This window comes from Narcine bancroftii, chromosome 3 (assembly GCF_036971445.1).
Source record: "Narcine bancroftii isolate sNarBan1 chromosome 3, sNarBan1.hap1, whole genome shotgun sequence".
Lineage (NCBI taxonomy): Eukaryota > Metazoa > Chordata > Chondrichthyes > Torpediniformes > Narcinidae > Narcine > Narcine bancroftii.
This window is the reverse complement of record NC_091471.1, coordinates 335,149,025-335,172,185: the sequence shown is the minus strand read 5'-3', so window position 1 is coordinate 335,172,185 and position 23,161 is coordinate 335,149,025. Positions and strand designations below refer to the sequence as shown.

At 42.8% G+C, this 23,161-nt stretch overlaps 1 protein-coding gene across 4 annotated transcripts in view; it reads right to left on the bottom strand.

The window, feature by feature from the left end:
• xylt2 (xylosyltransferase II) overlaps positions 1–23,161 on the bottom strand; it is a 158,102-nt gene that overhangs the window by 108,646 nt on the left and 26,295 nt on the right. For all 4 annotated transcript variants that reach the window (XM_069929397.1, XM_069929399.1, XM_069929398.1 and 1 more), the window contains exons 3-5: positions 20,207–20,382; positions 14,061–14,263; positions 3,474–3,554 (exon numbers count right to left, since the gene is read on the bottom strand). In XM_069929397.1, coding sequence (XP_069785498.1) covers positions 3,474–3,554; positions 14,061–14,263; positions 20,207–20,382 — 460 coding nt within the window. The remainder of the gene's footprint in view (positions 1–3,473; positions 3,555–14,060; positions 14,264–20,206; positions 20,383–23,161) is intronic.

The following is a 23,161-nucleotide window of genomic DNA, read 5'->3' as shown; positions in this document are numbered from 1 at the left end:
GGTCACGTCTCCAGAATGGAGGACCATCGCCTTCCCAAGATCGTATTATATGGCGAGCTCTCCACTGGCCACCGTGACAGAGGTGCACCAAAGAAAAGGTACAAGGACTGCCTAAAGAAATCTCTTGGTGCCTGCCACATTGACCACCGCCAGTGGGCTGATAACGCCTCAAACCGTGCATCTAGGCGCCTCACAGTTTGGCGGGCAGCAGCCTCCTTTGAAGAAGACCGCAGAGCCCACCTCACTGACAAAAGGCAAAGGAGGAAAAACCCAACACCCAACCCCAACCAACCAATTTTCCCTTGCAACCGCTGCAATCGTGTCTGCCTGTCCCGCATCGGACTGGTCAGCCACAAACGAGCCTGCAGCTGACGTGGACTTTTTACCCCCTCCATAAATCTTCGTCCGCGAAGCCAAGCCAAAGATGTATGGAGGTAGTGAAGTGGGTGTGGACTTAAATGAATACTTCTTGCTTTTATTCACCACGGATGGATGTAGAGAATAGCAAGTACAAGTAGAGGTACATTGAAAATCCAAAACAAACATGAAGGTGGAGGTGTTGGATATTTTGGAATGGTTACAGATAGATCAGTCGTTCTAAACCTTTTTCTTTCCACTCATATACCACTAAGTATTCCTATGCCACAGGTGCTCTGTGATTAGTAAGGTGTATTGTGGGTGAAAATAAGAAGTTTGAAAGCTAATTATTTAGGGAATTTAGGGAATGTTTTACTTGTCCCTAATTGACTCGTTATGTGCATGGTTTCATAACTCCAAAGGAAATGGGTCAATGACAATTTTTCTCTACAAAATATTTCAGTAACAACTGGGTCTAGAGCAGTGATTCTCAACCTTCCCTTCCAACTCACATCTTTTTCTTTGGCTTGGCTTTGCGGACGAAAATTTATGGAGGGGGTAAAAGTCCACGTCTGCTGCAGGCTCGTTTGTGGCTGACAAGTCCGATGCGGGACAGGCAGACACGGTTGCAGCGGCTGCAGGGGAAAATTGGTTGGTTGGGGTTGGGTGTTGGGTTTTTCCTCCTTTGCCTTTTGTCAGTGAGGTGGGCTATGCGGTCTTCTTCAAAGGAGGTTGCTGCCCACCAAACTGTGAGGCACCAAGATGCATGGTTTGAGGCGATATCAGCCCACTGGCGGTGGTCAATGTGGCAGGCACCAAGAGATTTATTTAGGCAGTCCTTGTACCTTTTCTTTGGTGCACCTCTGTCACGGTGGCCAGTGGAAAGCTCGCCATATAACACGATCTTGGGAAGGCGATGGTCCTCCATTCTGGAGACGTGACCCACCCAGCGCAGCTGGATCTTCAGCAGCGTGGACTCGATGCTGTCGACCTCTGCCATCTCGAGTACTTTGACGTTAGGGATGAAAGCGCTCCAATGGATGTTGAGGATGGAGCGGAGACAACGCTGGTGGAAGCGTTCTAGGAGCCGTAGGTGATGCCGGTAGAGGACCCATGATTCGGAGCCGAACAGGAGTGTGGGTATTACAACGGCTCTGTATACGCTTATCTTTGTGAGGTTTTTCAGTTGGTTGTTTTTCCAGACTCTTTTGTGTAGTCTTCCAAAGGCGCTATTTGCCTTGGCGAGTCTGTTGTCTATCTCATTGTCGATCCTTGCATCTGATGAAATGGTGCAGCCGAGATAGGTAAACTGGTTGACCGTTTTGAGTTTTGTGTGCCCGATGGAGATGTGGGGGGGCTGGTAGTCATGGTGGGGAGCTGGCTGATGGAGGACCTCAGTTTTCTTCAGGCTGACTTCCAGGCCAAACATTTTGGCAGTTTCCGCAAAGCAGGACGTCAAGCGCTGAAGAGCTGGCTCTGAATGGGCAACTAAAGCGGAATCGTCTGCAAAGAGTAGTTCACGGACAAGTTTCTCTTGTGTCTTGGTGTGAGCTTGCAGGCGCCTCAGATTGAAGAGACTGCCATCCGTGCAGTACCGGATGTAAACAGCGTCTTCATTGTTGGGGTCTTTCATGGCTTGGTTCAGCATCATGCTGAAGAAGATTGAAAAGAGGGTTGGTGCGAGAACACAGCCTTGCTTCACGCCATTGTTAATGGAGAACTCACATACCAACCTGAGTAATCCCTTAGTAATCACAGAGCACTTATGGCTTAGGGATTACTTAAAGTATGTGAATAGAAAGAAAAAGGTGGAGAACCACTGATCTAACTGTAACCATTCTAAGGTATCCAACACCTCCAAAAGAAATAATATCCCAAATAATAACCTGTGATGAGATAGCTTGGGGTCTGACGATATTTTTGCATCTTCATTTGCCACAGGTAAGGAATGTCAGAAAACCTGAGGATAGTTAATGTTACTTTTTTATTGAAGAAGGGCAGCAGGGATAAGCCAGGTAAATAAAGACTGACGAGTGGTAAGGAAATTATTGCAGAAAATTCTGAGGAACATGATTGACTACATTTGGAAAGATGGGGACTGAATAGGACCCATATGGTTGGCTTTGTGAGGGGAACAACATACTGATTTTTAGGGGCTTGGACCTATTGCAGCCAAATTGAACGGAAGCAGGAGTACTTGTTGTTTGGGTCGGTTTCCATGTTGCAAGACTCAGTAGTGTTGTGAGCAAATTTATAGATGATGTTGAAGCCAAATTTGGCTCTGCAATTGAGAGTGTAGAAGGAACAGAACATGCAGCTTGGAGGTGCCACCATGTTGATGGTCAGAGAGGAGGAAGTGATGCTGCCAATCCACAATTAATCAGGTGGTGGAATTAGATGCAAGTACAAGGTTTAAGAGGCATTTAAACAGACACTTCAGTAAGGAATCCTGATGAAGGACTCAGGCCTGAAACTTTGGTTACCTTTTACTTCTCGTGAACGCTGCATGGCCTGTTGAGTTTCTCCGGCAATTTTATGTATTGCATCGATGTCAGCATCTTAGATTATTATGTTTAACTAGTGTAGGTGGAGCATTTTGGTCAGCATAGGCAAAATGGGCCAAAGGGCCTGTTTCCCCACTGTCTGACTCTAAGGTTTCCAGAGTCACATAGCAGCTATTATCACCATGGACAGAATCATGGGATACATGCAGCACTGAGAACCAACAGCTCATCACTGCCTTTGGCATACTAAGAAAATGGCAGACTGCTCATTACAGGTATTGAAATCTCTGCTATACAAGCGAGATTCTGAGTTCAACACAGTATGCTGTTCACAAATATCTCAAGTTAATGCAAACTCGTTCATCTACTCAGCTTCAAAAAAAATCCTGCGAATGAATGACTAACCCATCCTGGTTGGAGTTATCAAGTGGGGACATGAACCTGCTTAGGTTTCCAACATGCAACAGCAATCATGACCAGGAGTGCTAATATTGGGCTCTCCAATGTCACAGTTCCTAATCCAATTGGATTGTTTCCTGGGATGAGGTCAGGGAGCTAAACACACTCCAGATTTGTTACCATGAAAACATTAGCCCAGATTTCTGCACCTACCTGACATTATCCCTGCCGTGAGATTTCAGGAAGTTCTTCCCTCTGTACTTGGAGAGGAATCCCACCAGTTCATCATTTGTTCTTGGAAAGAAAAAGTTAACAATTCAAACAAAACTGAGCATTTCTTTTATGTCACACTGTTGATTGTGGTTGGAATCTGGAGTTTTGTGTTGATTGGTATGAAGGATTTTTTTTCTTCACCTACTGAGTGTTTCCAACACTTTTTATTTAAGCTGCAGAATTCCTTCCTCGTTAAACCTTAATGTTGGGGAACTAAACTTTTTCCATGTTGGTTAGAATCACCCCCACCCTTTCCTTGGGCAAGTATCAATGCAGGTTTTGCAATAACCATTGCACCACCACACACACCCAGCAGAGGCACAGAACAAAGCTTCATCTGCACTGACTCATGATACATTCCCAGATGAGTGACAAGGCAGCTGAGAGACACAATCATGCTCCTTCTGCAATGCTCCAACAAATATTCCCAAAGCAAGAACAACACAGGTGAAGAAAAAAAGCTTTGTCCCCTCTAATAAAATCCCCATGTTCCCTTTCAGTGGGGTTGTTTTTCCATTTCTTACACCACCTATCCTGCATGGGGTGTTCATTCTAGTCAGGAATTTAATAAAGGAATTTGGAATGACAACATCCAACGAGAAAATCCACACATAAACTTGACATTTAGAATCTTGATTGACTGCTTTTTTTGCTTGTTTTTCTGATAAGACTCGATAAAAATAATTTTAAAAGATTGCAATGGGAGCAGATGGTAGAGCTATGTGGTAGAAGGCCTCTCACCAATATTGCATCCTGGCAGATATTTATCAAGCAGTACAATACCTCATCACGGCAGCTACAGCCAGAGTTCCAGTGAAACAAATAAATAGGATTATCACAACTGTTATAAAATTAAAGAAATGGGTGAAAACTAATGGATATGAATAGTTCTTTTGACATTGGAGGTTCTCTTTTGTTCTCCTCATATTGCACAGTGTGTTTACTTTCATTACAGTTCTTTTATTTGTTTACATATTCATGCTGTGTACAGTTTTTTTTTGGCCCTATCAATTAGTGGTAACTCTGCCTCGCCCACAGGAAAAAGGAATCTCAGGATTGGATGAGATTTCATGTATGTACTCTGGCAATAAATCTGAAATCTGAAGTGAAATTGACAAGATGTCAATTAAATTAACCAGTTGAAAGACACAAGATAACTGATTACTCGTAGAACTAAATACATCAGAGTATTTGAGGTAAATATGCATTCTTTACATATAAACGGGTGCAAGTTCGACTTGGAAGGTATGACACGACAATACTAAGACATGGCTGGAGGACATCAACACTGGGAACAAAATGTATCAATTTAAGGTTTTTAAGATAGGGAGAGTGGTAGAAGGTAAAGAGCATCCCAAGTTATCTTCTTCTGTTATCTATTTCTGTAGCAAGTTAGGCCGTGTAAAGGTAGTCTTCATGTAAACTAGACAGACAATTGCTCACTGCAAGTCTTTGGACTGGAGGAGTAACCCCACTTTGAATAGTTATTCTTTATGCGGTGACTGGGTTCTCAGCAGCTTCACCTTTGAATGTCAGTACAGAAAGCCCAAGTGTCCAAATTGGTCCCAGTGCCCAACGACACACCTCATCGAGGAACGTAACAAGTGTATGGTCCAACTGGCTGAAGGCTATAGACATTTTCAACCTCTCTCTGCTATGATCTGAGGTCCCCATCTGTTTCAGAAGGATGTCCATTATACCAGTGCCCAAGGAGAGCAAGGTGACCTGTCTCAACGACTATCAGCCAGTAGCACTTCAGTCGACGTGATGAAGTTCTCCAAGAGGTTGGTTATAGAGTGAATCAACCAGTTTCAGGAAGACATGGATCCACTTCAATTTGACTATCGTCACAATCGGCCAAAGGCAGATGCACCTCACTGGCTTTCAACTCTGCATTAGATCATCTGGACTACAAGAACACCAATGTCAGGCTGATGTTCACAGACTACAGCTCAGTGTTCAACACCATCCTACCAGCAAAGTTTATGATCAAACAAAGGTATCTGGCACACACTCCATCACTCTGCAATTGGATCTTCGACTTCTTCATTGGCAAACCTCAATCAATGTGAATTGGCAACATCACCTCTATGTCAACATTCAATATAGGGCACCTCAAGGATGTATGCTTAGCCCTCTGCTCAACTGCATAGCCAAGTTCAGCTCTAACATAATCTACACATTTTCTGATAAGACCATCATTGTTGGCCAAATAACGAGTCAGAATAGAGAATGGAGATCATGGAGATGGAGAATCTGATTAGGTGGTACCAGCACAACAATCTTGCTCTCAACATCACCAAGACCAAGGAGCTTATTGTGGACTTTCGGACAGGGAGGCTGAAGATCCATATGCATTGATGGGATGGAGGTGGAGAGGGTTAGCATCTGAGACACCATGTTCTTCAGAGTCCACACAACAGAGGACCTCTCCTGAAGCCAGCGTACAGAGGCAAAGTGGTGCATCTACTTTCGAAGGAGTCTGAGGAGATTTGGCATGCCATCAAATACCCTATCAAACCAACAGATGTAAGAGTAGAAAGCTATACTGATTGGTTGCACCACAGCCTGGTTTGGTCATTTGAGTACCAAGGAAAGCAGAAGGTTGCAGTAAATAGCAAACTTATCAGGTCCATCGCAGGCTCCGATCTCCCATCCATTGAAGATATCTATGTGAGATGCTGGCTCAAGAAGGAAACCAACATCATAAAGGACCGCCATCACTTTGATCACAAACTCTTCTCACTGCTACCTTCGGGGAGAATGTATAGAAGCCTAAAGTCCAGCACATCTAGGTTCAAGAACAGCATTTTTCCTAATGACTATCGGGGTCCAGAAAGTCCCTTTATTACCTGAATTGTTATCTACATCTGGACAACAAAAAGATACGTCTGCATTATTCCACACTGTACTTCTTTTTTTATCCCCCTTGCACTTATTGTAACTGTGAATATTTATGATCTTTTATATTTATTATCTCTTTCCATACTGGGATATTTAATGTATAGTATTGTAGTTTATTTTTACAAAAATTATCTGTTTGTAAAAGTGTAGTGACGACTGTACTTACAGTCACAGGGAAGCTGCTAAACCACACCAGGCAAATGTGTGTTTTGGAGTGATTGTACAAGAGTGTCTCAAGATCTCTACCAGTTTCTTCCTCTGTGCATTAAACAGCCAGAGCTTTTTGAATGTTCAGTGGCACTAATCCAGTGAGCAGTTTCGGGCAGGCTCTGATGATTCACTAACTGTTTTTCAGTAATGAGTCCATTTTCTTCTTGTATTTGGAGCATTTCCATGCCTGGCTACTGTATTTTGGTCTGGAATCACATAGGGTAAGAACATAAGGTTTTGATCAGAGCTGAGCTCCTTTGAACTTTACAAGCTTCTGAATGTTTTTGAATGGTAGGGCACTTAGGAGTCTGGTAAAACAGAGGGACCTGGTAATACAAATACATAATTCCCTGAAAGTGGACTCACAGGTGGGCAGGGTTGTAAAGAGAGCTTTTAGCATCCTGGCTTTCATAAATCAAAGAATTGAGTGCAAGAATTGGGATGTTATGTTAAAGTTGTATCAGGCATTAGTGAGGTCAAATTTGGAGTATTGTGAGCAGTTTTGGTCATCTAACTACAGGAAAGATATCAATAAGATAGAAAGAGTTCAGAGAAGATGTTGCCTGGACTTCAAGAACTGAGTTACAGAGAAAGGTTAGGACTTTATTCCTGAAGCGTAGAAGAATGAGGGGATATTTGATAGAGGTATTTAAAATTATGAGGGGGATAGACAGAGTAAATGTAGATAGGCTTTTTCCACTAAGGGTAGGTGAGATACAAACTAGAGAACGTGTTATGGGTGAAAGGGGAAAGGTTTAGGGGGGAACATGAAGGGGAACTTCTTCACACAGAAAGTGGTGGGAGTGTGGAACGAGCTTCCAGCTGAAGTTGTAAATGGAAGCTTAATTTTAACATTTAAGAATAATTTGGACACCTACATGGATGGGAGAAGTATGGAGGACTATGGGCTGGGTGCAGGTTAGTGGGATGAGGCAAAAAAAGAGTTTGGCACAGACTAGAGAGATGAAGGTGGCCGTTTCTGTGCTGCAATGTTCTATGTTTCTAATTTGTAGATTAGTATTTTAAACTTAAATAACGATAATTGAGAAAGCATGACTGCAGAGCTAGCTGAAGTAAACTTGTAAATTAGGCTTAGGGATCAATCAAACTAGTTTAGCAACAGAAATTTAAGCAGATCTTTAAGAAACCATACAAGTTATATTCACTGAGAAAAGAAAATTGCAAGGGGAAAACTCAAAAGTTAAAGATAGCATCAAACTTCAAGATTTAGAACCTATAATTGCATAAAGTTGGGTGTGTCAGGTCAGAAAAATAAACATAATATAGAAAACAGAAATGAACGATTAAAAGATTAATAAGAAACAATAAGTACTGAATAGCCAGCCAAAAATATAAAAAGATGGCAAATTTTCTATGGTTATTTTAAAATGTGAACAGAAGGAGCATTGATCTGAAAGAAAGAGTTTGGGAAATCAACGGAAAAAGCCAAAAACAGATGGATTAAATAGGAATTTTCCATTAGAGGAAATAAATGACAGCCATATATTGTGGAAGGAGGAGCTAATTATGATCACAAGATAGTGAAACTTAGCAAATTGGTGGAGCTGTTGGCTGACAAGCCTCTCGTGCCTGGTGGATTTCATCCTAGGCCCTGAAATGAAGTGGCCTGAGGGAGAGTTCCTACTTTTGGGAAAGAGTCCACATGATTAGAAAACAGCAAAGGGAAAATAACTCAATAAGGTAGGAGACCGGAAACTAAAAACTACTGATCAGTTGGCTTAGCAAATGTCAAGGGGAAAATGTTTGATGCTATTAATAAAGATGCATCAGTATCTTTTCAACTTCACCAGATCTAACATTTTTGATTGTGCTTGGAGTGAGAGGAAGAGGTGAGGTACTAAATGAGCACTGCTTTGGAATTCAGCAAAGAGAAGGACATGCTGATGTGCTAAGGCTAGGGGCAGATGCTGCTGGATCTCTTGAACAAGTCTTTTGGAATATATCCCAGGTTATTGAAAAAGGCAAGAGGGGAGACTGTTGAGGCCTTGATGAAGAATTTTGCCTACTCACTCGCATTAGGTGAGGTCCCAAAGAAAGGGAAGTAACCAAGAGTAGTTTCTTTGTTCAAGGGAAATAGAGATAATTGAAGAAAATATCAACCTGTCTGTCTCACATCAGTGATAGAGAAGCTATTGGAGAAGATACTTCGGAATAGGATTGACACAAATTTCAAAAGGCACAGAGTTGGGACATTCAGCATGGCCTTGTGCAGGGCAAATATTATCTTACCAACTCGACAGTTTTTTGAGAAGGTGATAAAGGTGGTTAACAAGGATAGGACAGTGAATGTTGCCTATTAAGCATCTGACAAGCACTCATGGTAGGCAGATCCAGAAGGTAAAGATGCATAGGATCCACGATGACTGAATATTTTTGATTTAGAATTTGTTGGTCATGGTGGAAGGGTTTTATCCAGGTTGGAGTCCTGTGACCAATAATCTCCTCAAGGATTAATGTTGGAATCCCTGTGTTTTGTTATATATGAATGACTTGAATGAAAATGTAGATGAGTGTGTTTTGTGGTTGTGGACAGTGAAAGGGGGTTTTCAAATGATACACTTGGATATGCTTCACATGGGGATAGAGGCAGAGAAATGATAGATGGTGTTTAAGTCAAGTAAATGTGAAATTCTGCACTTTGGGAGGTCAAATATAAGGGGAAAGTATACAGTTGGTGGCAGGGCCCTTCACAGCATCGATGAGCAGAGGGATTCTTCTGTAGGCAAGCCCATTCCAAATCCACGCTGCCAGATTTCCATGGATTCCATGCCTCATGACATTCTGGCTGTGCCCATCATGCAGAACATTGTCAAAGGCTTTACTAAAATCCATATTCACAACATCTTTTTGTCACCTCCTCAAAAACTCAATTTGGCTTGTGAGACATGACCTGCCCCTCACAAAGCCATGCTGACTATCCCTGATAAGACTGTGCTTCTTCAAATCCTCTTAAATCCTGCCCCTAAGGATCCTCTCCAATAGTTTTCCCACCACTGACGCAAGTCTCACTGGTCGATAATTCCCAGTGTTCTCCCTATTAACTCTTGAACAAGGGAACAACCATTCCCAATCCTCTGGTACTTCTCTTGTGGGCAGGGAGGATGCAAAGGTCATTGCCAAAACCCCAGCAATCTCTTCTCTCACTTCCTGTAATAACCTGGGGTATATTCCATCCAATCCTGTAGACTTATCAATCCGAGTATTTTTCTTGCACTCCAACACAACCATCTTTTTAACCTCAACATGCACTGTTCTACACCGACTTCAGATTTGTCAAGGTCACTTTCCCTGGTGAACACTGAAGTATCCATTAATGACCTCCCCTAACTCCAGGCACATTCCCCCCCCTTTACCATGAACAGTCTTACCCTCACTCTTGTCATCCTCCTGTTTTTCATGTTTGTGTAAAGCTCCTTGGGGTTATATAACCATATAATTACAGCATGGAAACAGGCCAATTGGCCCTTCGAGTCCAAGTACCCTCCTCTAATCCCATTTACCAGCACTCTGCCCATATCCCTCTATCCCCCTCCCATCCATATACTTATCCAACTCTTTATTAAATGACAAAATTGACCCTGCCTCCACCACCTTTACCGGCCCATTCCACACAGTAACCACTCTCTGAGTAAAGAAGATCCCCCTCATGTTACTCCTAAACCTTTGCCCGTCAACTCTCAACCCATAACCTCTTGTATCCATCTCTCCTACTCTCAATGGAAAAAGCCTTTCCACATCTATCTATCCCTCTCATTATCTTAAACACCTCTATCAAATCCCCTCTCAGCCTTCTACGTTCCAAGGAATAAAGACCTAATTTGCTCAATCTTTCCTTGTATTTCAGATGCTGTAAATTCTTTGTAAATCTTCTCTATCTTGTTAATATCCTTCCTATAAATCGGTGACCAGAACTGCACACAGTACTCTAAATTTAGTCTCACCAATGCCTTGTACAGTTTCATCCTTGATCCTATTACCAAAGGCTTCCTGTGTCTCCTTCTAGATCTCCTAAATCCGTCTTAAAAGTAAGGAAGTCATGTTGCAAACATACAAATCTGGTGAGACAGCACTTGGAGTATTATGTGGAATTCTGTAAAGGGTAAAGAAGACTTTCCAGCATGATGCTTAAATTAGAGGGAATGAGTTAGGAGAAATTGGACAAATTTGGGTTATTTTCTCTTGAGAATCAGAGGCTGATAGAAATTTAAAACATTATGAGAGGCATTAATGGGGTAGAATGACTGAATCTTTAGCCCAGGGTAAAAGTGCCACATACTACAGGACATGCACTCAAGATGAGAATGGGAAATTTAAAGGAGATGCGTGGGACAAGGTTTTTTTAAAAATTCAAGTGGTGGGTGGTTGTGAGGAGCAGTGGTGGAAGCATTTATGGGACATCTTGATGGACATATGAATATGCAGGGAACGGTGGGATATGTATCAGGTACAAACAGAAGAGACTTAAATTTAATTTGGGCCTCTTATTCAGTGTAAAGGACCTGTTCCTCTGCTTGTGCTCTATCCTTGTGCCCTATCATTTACTGCACATATAGAATACCTATTCACTTTTCAAAACACACCCCTATCAGAGAAACATTGTTCCACCAGTGCTCCCTGCCTCAATCACCACACTGTTTAACAGAATTGAGTGGTTTGAAAACTCATCCTCATGTCAGCAGGCTATGATCTGTTCAATGGAAAAATATGATCTGATTTTTCCCAGCATGGTTCCGCTGATGTAAGACTTGATGGATGAGGCTCACCAGTAAATGTGCAGTCTGATGCACTGATCTAATATATGATTTCATGTGAATCTTGCCAAAAAGCCACATTCCACTCTAAGGAGCATTGATTTTCCATGGCAAAGAGCTTAAACAACAGCATTGTGGAAAAGAATTTCTTGGCAGGTCGGATGGACAAAGCAGCTGTGCCCAAGCTATATAAAACCAAGCCATACTAAAGACACAAAGGAGGTAATCTGCATATGCTGGGGTCTAGTGCAGTCCACAAAAGTGATGGGGAAGCTCAAAAGCATCCATGGGAAATTATTCCTGAAGGAGTAATTGAAATTTCAACTGCATTTTCATTTCTATGGTGAATGTCTCCAGCACTTTTGTGCTGTGCAAGAAATGAGGAGGCATCAAATGTCTTTGCTGAATGAAACCCATGAGGCCTGATGAGACTGGCCCAGGCTGTTATAAGAAGCAAGGGTAGAGGTTATTGGCCCTGACAGATTTTTAAATCACTGCTGGTCATAGAGAAGGGGTCAGCTGATGAAGGTCAGCAAACATGGTTCCTTTCAAGGGTAGCATAAGTTGGATGATTACAGGCCCGTGAGTTCAATGCCAAGAGAAGGGATGTCAGAGGAAGAATTTTTGAGGGACGGAATTAATCTGCACTTGGGCAGACAGGATTAAAGTTAGTCTTTATTTGGAAGATCTTGTCTTCCCATGTTTAATTGATTTTTTTTTTGAAAGGTAGCAAAGTAACTTGGCGAGACCAATTCAGCTGTTGCTTCAGTAAAACATTTGATAAGATTCCACATGTGAGACTGGTCAAAAGATTTAAAGCTCATGGATCCAAGGCAAGTTGACAAAATAGTCCCTAAATTGGCTTGGTAACAGATGGCAAAGGGTAATGGTGGAGGTTTGTATTTGTGATTGGAACCCTGTGACCAGTGCAATACTACAGGGATTAATGCTGGGACACTTAAAGTTATATTGTAGAGGTCAAGAAAATTGGCAGTGTTATTGATAAATTGTCAAAGGCTGTGAGGTTTTTTTTTAAAGATCAGTTGACAACAAGGGCAGAGCAACGGTGAATGGAATTTAAACCAGGTAACTAAGATTTAAAGCACATTAGGAGGATCAATGAGGATGGGAACTACAGAATGTAAGGGTGCAAGTAGTGGTGAGCAAGAGAGATCTTAGTATGGTGGCCCAAGGATTCCTGAAGATGGCTAAGATGAAGAAGATATACAGGATACTTATCTTCATTACAGGAATGGAATACAAGAACAGCTTGTTTGTGGTTCAACCTTTGAAACATTAGTAATGCCATAAATGGAGTAATGTATGGGGTTCTGGACAACACATTATAGGAAGGATGCGACTGCAATGGAGAGAGAGCAGAGGAGAATCAGCAGGATGTTGCCGGTGATGGAGACAGTACTGTTTTGAGGATGCATCGGCTGCATCTGTTTTCCCTGGACCAGAGGCGGAGTGTGAGCGAGAGAGTTTAAAAAATTATGAGCATCAAAGGTAGGGTAGTCAGCATGGAGGTCGCAGTCCAAAGGGCATTTTTCAATGTGTTATGGCACTAGCATTTCGTTAGCTCCAACCAAGTCATTTTGGTTATTTTATAGACTCCATCTCTCTGCAATTTTCTCCATGGAGAGTTGATTTTTGCTGAAATCTGTGTCAAATCACCCATTCTTTCACATCCTGATTCAGGGATCAGGGTTGCTCACAATCCCTACTTCCATCTTGCATAGGACTACTAACCATTTAGGGCATCGCTCTTTGCTCCTCAGAAGATATTTTCTGCACTTCATTTTCAGATTTTATGAGTGCTGCTTGATGCTGCCTCAAGGATAAAGGTTTCTGGATACCCTCAGGCTTGGCCATGAGCTGATATGTTATCCGTACTCCACTCTCCTCAATCCCAGATGCTGGCTCCCTGCACCTCGGTTCTCCACCTCCTCAATCTCATGATGGATCGCGTCAACGCTGGCCGTCTTCAGGTCATCTCGTTAACCCTCTATGTGAACGTGACATCTGTAAATGAAGAGTCATCTTTGATTTTGGTGCTCAGGTTTCTGGAGTTGGATTTGAATCCACAACCTGATTCAGGGTCAACAGTTGTTCCCATTGCTGACAGAATTGCAGTTGACCCAGTGTCTGTGTGATCACTTTCATCCGTTGTGGGATAGGTTCTGAAATGAAACTCGTGCAGCTGTGAGTAGTCTGTCCTGAGGGGGAGATCCCACTCCCTGCAACTATCGAAGAGCACCAAGCAGAATTCCAGCAATAAAGAGTGATGATCACCCTTTCAGGGCAATCGTGAAAAAGGCTGGCAACAACCAACACTGATATTCAGCCTCATGATGGAGGACAAATTATGAGGCTGGTTTCCACTTCCAAGCTGTGCAGCAACACCTTGACATTGATTGGGGGCAAGATTATGAACTCCCCATCCGACTTCACACATACACAATTAACAATTGGCCACTTGAGGAAACTGAATGAAAATGATCATAATTTGCTTGGAACTGTACCAGAAAGTTCTTGGGTAATGAGAGATTATCATAAATACTTTCAAAACTATGACCTTCACAATAATTCCAAACAGAAACATGTGCATTTTGCTCTCCTGTTATTCCAAGATACTGACCTGGTAGGGTAGTCGGTGGCACTCAGGTTAATGAAATAGTCCCACTGCCAGTCAGCCATTTCCAGAAGATCCTTCATGCAATGCAAGTACATCTTCAGCAGGCTGGCCCCTCCCCATATCGTGACCATCCGCCATGGAGTTACACGGATGTTTGGGTACTGTTGTGCTAGCTCCATGACCTCTCTGTGCAGGTAATTAGAACGCTGCAAGAACAGAAAGGCAAAAGTTGTATTCACAGTGACTGAACTAACACCTCAATTTCCTTCCAACCCTCTTTTCACATTCCCCATGATCTCCATACAACAGGAAGGATGTGACAACAAGGATGTGCATTCAACGTTATCAAAACCATGGAGATGATTGTGGGCTTCAGTTGAAAATCAAGAAAACATGAACCAGTCCTCATCAAGGGATCTGCAGTGGAGAGGATCAAGAACTTCAAATTCCTGATGGTCAACATCTCTGAATATCTGTCCACGTTGATACAATCACGAAAAAGGCTCGTCACCTATTGCACTTTATAAGGAGCTTGAGGGGATTTGGCATGTCTCCAATAGCTCTCAGAAACTTCTTCAGATGCACCCCGAAGAGCAGTCTGGCTGGTTACAAGGAAATGCCAACATTCAGGACAAGAAAAAACTCCAGAGTTGTTAACTCGGCCAGCAACATCACGGACACCAGTCTTCACGCCATCAAGGACATCTACATAAGGAAGTGTCTTAAGAAAACAGCCTCTATCCTCAAGGACCCCCTCTACCCAGGCCGTATCCTCTTCTCTCTGCTACCACCTCGAAAAAGGTACAGGAGCCTGAAGACAAGCACTCAGCAGCACAAGGACAGCTTCTTCCCCGCTGCCATCAGACACCTGAACGAACAATGCTCCACAGACACTACCTTACTTTATCTTTTTTTTAAATTTTTCTTCACTAATTTTTTTTATTTTGTAAGGTGGTTTATATAAACGTTTGCACTGATGCCTCCACAAAACAATGAATGTTGTGACGTTCATGACAATAAATTCTCATTCTGATCACACTAGAGTGGATGCAGAAAAGATTAATTGGACTGTTGATGACACTGCAACAACAGTTCTGGGGAGAGACGGAATTGGCTGGAATGTCAGAAGCTGAGGGGTGACCGCAGAGGCGTTTCTAAAATCATGAAGGGTACAGATAAAATGGATGGTTCACAGTCTTCTCCACCCCCCACCCCAGGATAGGGCTGTCTAAAACTAGAAGAGGGGAAATATTTAAATGGAACTTGAAGAATAACTTTGGTGGGTAGGTGGAATAAGCTGCCCAAAGTGGTAGAATTGGGATGTTTACAAGTCCTTCAGGCAGGCAATATGATTACAAAAGGCTTGGAGGAATATGGGCCAAACATAGGCAAAAGTGACAAGCTCAGAAATGCACTTTGGTCAGCATAGATAAGTTGGGTCGAAGGGTCTGTTTACGCGCTGTATAACTCGATGACAATTATGGAAAGAACAAATCAGAACAACTCATGAGGTCAGCTTGGATTTCACATTCATTCACCCAGAGTGTGCTTTTGATGGGGCAATCCGAGTTCCTCCATGTGAAGAATATTCCCATCTTTTGATTCTGCTGAAAGAAACTGTTTATATTTCTAGCTTTCCTGATTCCTTGGTTATACTGTCAAAAATCACATTTAAATCCTTTAAAAACCCTCAGCTCTATCCATCCAGAACTGTCTGAATTATGCCCTGTCAGCACTGAAAAATCTGAGATCTGCTGAGATCTTGGTGATCCACCTTCCATGTGGTTTGTTTCACCTTCAAATGTAGAAATTAGATATTATAACATTCACCCTTACTTCAGTTCCCTTGACACCTCGGAAAGGAGGAACACATCCATTGCAATAAGGCAAACAGCATCATAAAGGACTCCTATCAGCTGGTCATATATTCTTCTAGCTGCTACCTTTGACCAGAAGGTACAGAAGCCGGAAGTCCAGTACCTCCAGGTTCAGGGTTCCCATGGTAGGTTCATTCAGAAAGTGAGGAGGCATGAGATTCAAGGAACCTTGGCTGCTTGGATTCTGAAATAGTTTGCTGTATGCAGAAGGCTCTTTGTGATTTTTAAAAATGACTTGGATGAAGTGGAGGGGTGGGCCAGTAAGTTTGCGGAAGATACAAAGATTGTAGGCTTTGTCAATAATGTATAAGGTTGTCACTGGTTACAACAGGATATAGGCAGATGCAGAGTCGGATGGATAAGTAGCAGATAGAATTCAATCAGAATAAGTAAGTGAGACTTTGAAAGGTCAAACTTGAAGGTGGAGTATGCGAATATTGGCAGGATTCTTAACATTGTGGAGGAACAGCAAGATCTTGGGGTCCAAGTCTGTAGATCCTTCAACATTGCTGTGCAAATTAATAGGGTGGTTAAGAAGGTGTATAGGATGATGGCTTTTTTTAAGTTGAGGAATCGAGTTCAAAAGCCATGAGGTAATGTGCAGTTCAAAAGAATTCCAGTCAGACCACACTTCAAATATTGCATTCAGTTCTGTTCGCCTCATTACAGGAAGGTTGTACCAGAATATTGACTGGATTGGAGAACGTCTTGAAGAAAAGTTGACAGAACTAGGGCTTTTCTCTTTGGAGCAAATAAGGATGAGAGGTGGCTTAATAGAGGTCCATAAGATTATGAGAGGCCAAGATAGGGTAGACAGCCAATGCCTTTTACCTGGGGTGACAATAGGAAATACCAGAGAACAATTGTTTAAGGTGAATTGGGAAAGTTTAAGGGAGATGTCAGAGAAGTTTTTTTTAAATTATACACAGAGTAGTACGTGCCTAGAGTGCATTGTCAGGAGTGGTGGTGGTGGAAGCTGGTACAACCAAGGCATTCAAAAGACTTTCTACTCCTTCCCTACCTCACACCTATAACACTTTTTTTTAACATCCATGTGGCTATCTAAGAATTGTTCACGTCTTGATCATACCAGCCTCAGCAATGCATTCCAGGCACCCATCTATGTGTAAAAAAAATATACCCTTAACATCTCTCTAACCTTTCATCTACTCACCTTAACCAGATATTTGCTGGTATTTGTTTTTGTCACTCCAGAAAAAAAAGGTGATGCTGTCCTCTCCCCCGCCCCCCCTCCCATATCTAAGACCCTCATAATCTTATATACCTCCATTAAGTCACCTCTCAACCTTTGTCTCTCCAAAGAGAAAAGCTCTATCTTCTACATTAACCATATCAGTACATAATATAGTCAAACCAGTTTCATGGAGCTGCAACATTACCTCATGGCTCTTGAACTCATTCCCCTGACTAATGAACTGCACTATCAATTTGTGCAGCCAACTTTAGGAATCTATTGGACTCCAGGATCCCTCTATTCCTCCACATGTAAAGATTTACCACATATTCCACCTTTGAGTTTGACCTTTCAAAGTGCATCACCACACTGACCCGGAATGAATTCCAGTGGCTACTTCTCCTCCCAATTCTTCATCCTGTTGCACCGTACGACAACCTTCTACACTTTCCTCCAATCATTGTGTCCCCAACTTCTTCGTTCAAGTCATTTGTAAAAAATAAATCACAAAGAACAGATCCCAGAACCAATCCCCGTGGAATGCAACTCGTCATTGACCTCCATGTAGAATATGCTCCATCTACTACCATCTGCATATTTACTGACACACCCCTCCACTTCTTCATCCATTTATTAAAAATCACAAAGAATGAAGGTTCCAGAACAGATCCCTGCAGACCACCTCAAAGCAGTGACCTCCAGGCAGAATGCGTTCCATCTACTACTACCCACTTCTTTCGCAGGCAAGCCAATTCCAAATCCAAGCAGCCAAGGTTCCTTAAATCCTATGCCTTGTGACTTTCCTAATGCCTACGATGGGTGATCTTGTCAAATACCTCACTGAAATCCATGCCCCTAGCTCTTTCACCTCCTTTGGCAGCTCATTCCATATAGCCACCTCCATCTGTGTGAAAAAGGTGCTCTAAAGGTGCCTTCTAAATCATTCTTCCTTCACTTTAAATCTCCATTCTGTTGTTTAGATTCCCATACCTTGGGAAAAAGACTATGAAGATTTACCTTTATGTCCCTCATGATATTAGAAATATAAACCTTAAGTTCTCCCTTCAGCCTCCTGTACTGCAGGAAGAAAATTCTCAGCCTTAATTAGAACCTACCAGACCCAGTAACATTTTTGTGAATATTTTCTGCATCATTTCTAGCTTAATGATATATTTTCTATAGTTGGGTGACCAGGACTACACACAGTACTCCAAGTGTGGTTTCACCAATGTCTTGTACAGTTGTAACATGACATCCCTACTCAACACCATGATCTATGAAAGTAAGTGAGCCAATTCCTTCTTCACCACCCTCCTAACACGTGTTGTCACTTTCAATTAACTATAACATCCACTCCCAAGTCTCCTTGCTGTGCTTCTACTCACTGTACAAGTCTTGTCCTGGTTTAACCTCCCAAGATGCCACACCTCACACTTATCTGGATTGAACTCCATCTGCCATTTCTCTGCTCATACCTGCATCTACATCCTGTTGATGGCCTTTTACATTGTCCATAATTCCATGGAGTTAAAACCGCTAAAAGCGCAGCACTGGCCACCTGAAGGGACAGCTGCACCAGGATGCGCATCTCAGCCCACTCCGGCTCCTGTCCCTTGGGCTGTCAGATTTGGGATGGCTGGCTCTCAGAGCTGGAACAGCCAAGGCGGGCTATCAGAGCGGGGACATCCCACACAGGATGTCCCCACACTGATCACTCTACTGGCGACGGGGGAGAAGGGAGCTGGAGCGGCCAGCGGGGGAGTACGGGTCTGGGGCGGCTGGCGGGATAGAAGGGGGCTGAAGCAGCCGGCGGGGGAGAAGGGGGCTGGCCGCCCCAGCCCCGTACTTCCCCGCCGACTGCCCCAACCCCGTACTCCCCTGCCGGCCGCCCCAACCCTGTACTCCCCTGCCGGCAGCTCCAGCCCTGCAGTCCCTGTGCTGACAGCCCACGCCAGCTGCCCCTGCCCTAACGTCCTGTGGCAGGGGAAAGGGCAGCTGGGAGAGGAGCTGTCAGGTGCTCGCCAGCTGACGCGCATCCTGAATGCAGCCGCTTTCAAGCAGCTGCATTCAGATGGCTGGGGAGGCCATTGTGCTGCGGCGATTATCCCTTTCGGAGGAGGGTTACAAAGTTCGCCTTGCAGGCATCTCCTGCGCATTCACGTGGCCTCCCGACAGCCACGTATTGCCAAAATATGTGGCTTTACAAGTCAGAACCCTTACCAAAACATCAGTTCTTTCTGATGTGCACTCCGCATCTGGGTACGAGTGAGGGAGTAAACAGGGAAGGCATGGAGTACAAATGTGAGGAAATGATAATATACTAGAGAATGGTAACAGAGACAGAAACCTAACCCATTAAGCCACCCTGTGTAAGAGTGATGCAAATAGTCCTACTCTCTCACCCCCTCCCCACAGACCTTCCACTTTCACCTGAAAGTGGATAGTGAAAGCATTTCTTCCACGATCAGCCTTCACTCAAGGCTGATTTGTTGACTTTTTCCATCATTTTCTATTTTTGTTTCAGATTTCTGGCATTTTTAAAAATTAATTATTCTACAGTTTAATTACTGGTGGTAAACAAAGAATCAAGTTCAGCCATTTTAGCCCCCTTCACTGTTCCATCGTTCTACTTGATCAGTGCTGGCCTTTATCCCACTTATCCACCCTCTTTTTATTCATCATTGATTTTTTTTTTGTTGTTCAATCTCGGTGGAATATTTCCAGGGTCAGGAAAAGGAAGAACCCTCCTTAATTCCAATCCTTAAAAACCCAGCTGTTATTGAAGAGAACACCAACCTTGGTCTGGACTGCTTTCATTAATATTCTAAACATATATACAAAACCAAGAAAACATAAGCCTAGTATTATGGTGAATCAGTGCTGTACTTTCACCAAAAAACATGAATTTACTGTGATCAGCTCTCTACTGTTCCCACAATCCAGATTTTAACCTGTGTTCTTGCAATTGAAGCCACATTAATACCATTTACAGTCTTAATCCAATCCATGCAACATGCAGATGAAGTTCCCTGCCACACAGCAAGCAACATACCTATCAGGATTGTGAGAATGTGTACCTTATCAACATGGATGTAGTAGAAATGGCGCTGGTGATAGATGGCTTTGATCATTCGTTTAAGCTGCCTGATGGCTCTGCCATGAACGACAAGCACATAGGCAATTCTAATTGGGTTTTGGATGGATGTTAGATCCACAGTGCCATCTTCCCACTGGATGATGCTATTAGGTTTCCCTACAAAAAAAAATTACTAATTAGTATAATCACAACAACCAGAAAAGGCTTAATTTCCTCAGGGTCTTTCCAATGTACTTCACCAACTCTGTTTCTATTACATCATCTAGCACGCGATTCCTTTGAGTTCCTTGGTCCAATAACAAAAGGTGTTATACTCGGCTAGAAAGTAGCATATAGGATGCTATTATGATTGCACCGGATTGTATTCTTACTGAGGACGCACGAGAGACTGCAGACGCTGGAATCTGGAGTAAAACACAATCTGATGCAGGAATTCAGTGTCAAGCAGATTCAGTGAGAGAAAAAGAATGGTCAACATTTAGAGTCAGAACCCTTACCAAAACAACAGTTCTTTCTGATGTGCACTCCGCATCTGGGTACGAGTGAGGGAGTAAACAGGGAAGGCATGGAGTACAAAGGTGAGGAAATGATAATATACTAGAGAAAGGTAACAGAGACAGAAACCTAACCCATTAAGCCACCCTGTGTAAGAGTGATGCAAATAGTCCTACTCTCTCACCCCCTCCCCACAGACCTTCCAATTATTTCCATTCAAATACTGACAGCTCTCTGTAACCACAACAATCAATGACTTCTAAACTTCATCTATTCACTATTTACTTCAGACCTTTGTCTTCATTCTATGTATCCTGGTTCTCTACATCACCACCAATAGGAACAGTTTTTACTCTCTGCTGCCTTGGAGAATAATTCCAACTTCCCTAGTCTATGCAAGGAGCTGAAGTCTCTCTTTTGAACACAGAACAGTAGAGCATAAGAACTGGCTGCTCAACCCATCGTCAGTTATGCCAAAAAGTGCACATCAGCACCAAGTCTATCTCTCCCCATCCTGACTCTTCATGTGCCTCTCGATACATCTCTTAAATGTCACCATCATATCTGCTTCCACTATCTCCACTGACAGTACATTCCAGACACCTATCATCCTCTCGGTTTTAAAAAACTTCTTCAGAAATATCCTTTAGTTTTCCCACTCTCACCTTAAATCTCTGTGCTCAATTATTTAATAGATGTCTTCAGGAAAAAAGACCATCTGCCCTGTATCTGTCTCTCAATTTTAAAAACCTATCAGATCACCCCTTAGCCTCAGATGCTCCAGAGAAAATGATCCAAGTTTGCCATGCCTATTAAGCGGCTGTTAAACGCCCCTTAAATGTGCTCAATAAAACTGATTCCACCAGTTTTTGGTAGTTTTTTTCATATTAAAACTCCTTCCTGTGTAGCAAAATATTAAGCATCAAACCTCGCTGCTGCTGCTGTCTTACACATTAAATTTCTCATTTTTCTTCTCACTGACCTACCATCTTTCCCCAATCTACTTCTACTGCCTCCTGTGTCCTACATTCTTCCACTTTTGAATGACTCCTATTTGTTCAATGTAGACCTGTATGCAAATAGCTACTCCCAATTTAATTTTGCAAAATCCTATCTCAATATATTTTTAAAAACGTCTCCCCTCCCAAATTCTGGGCTTCAATTTCCAAACCATTTTTTATTCCTTTCCACAACTGCTTTGAAACATGCAGTTATGGTGTGTCTCACCAAAAATACTTTCTCAGACTCTTTATTCAGCTACATTCCCAAATATTAGATCTAGTACTGACCCTTTTCTTGCAAGACTATCCACATACTAGTTCAAAAAACTGTCCTAGATGAACTTTGAAACTCTATCCCCTCTATGCTTTTATACCAGAGATCCTTGTTGAAGTTAAACAAGAATGTCTGAAGAAGCTGGAGCAGAGTGCAGTACATAAACGTGCTAGAGAAACTCAGCAGATCACACAGCATCTTTAGAAATTAACAGTAACTAACATTTCGGGCCTTGGCCCTTCATCGGGTAAAAGCAAAAACAGACAGGGCCTTTTCTGGGTATAATTAAGACAGGTGCTGGAATAAAATGGTGGGGGGAGAGGAGGAGAGAGGAATGAGAAGGAGAGGAGCAAGGGCTAACAGGAAACAGGTCATAGGTAGATACAGATGAAAGGATGGAAAAGGAAAAAAATCAAAGTGATGGGGGAGAAGATCAAGGGTAGCTCTCTGATATGAGAAGGATGGGGAGCTGGATGGAGATAGAAAGATAGGGAAAGAAAGGTTCAGGGGAGGGGGTTAAGAGAAATTGGAGAAGTGAATGTTAATGTCATCCAGTTGGAGAGTGCTCAGAAAGAAAGCATTGTTGTTCCTCCATTTTCCAGGTGGCCTCAGTTTGGCAGTGCATGAGGCTGTGAACATACATGAAGGCATGGCAATGGTATGTGGAATTGAATTGGGTGGTTACTGGGAGGTCCTTGCTGTTGCAATGGATGGAGCTCAACGAAACAATCTCCCAATCGGCATCCGGACTCATTGAGATCTAGAGGAGGCCATTGGTGAGAGAAATGGATAAACTAAATGACCCCCACAGATTCACAAATTCTGCTTAACTTGGAAGTACTATTTGGGGCCCCAAACAGTGGTGACAGAGGAGGCATAGCTGCAAGTGTAGTATTTCTTACGCTCACAGAAGTAGGCACAGAAGTGGCGGGGGAGATTCATGGGAAGAAATGAGTCAGTCCCAGAGGGAGCAGTCCCTCCGGAAAACAGGGAGGGGAAGTTAAAATGTATTTATCATCCAATTATACAATTCTTTCTTCTTTGGCTTGGCTTCATGGACGAAGATTTATGGAGGGGATAAAAAGACCACGTCAGCTGCAGGCTCGTTTGTGGCTGGCAAGTCCGATGCGGGACAGGCAGACACGGTTGCAGCGGCTGCAGGGGA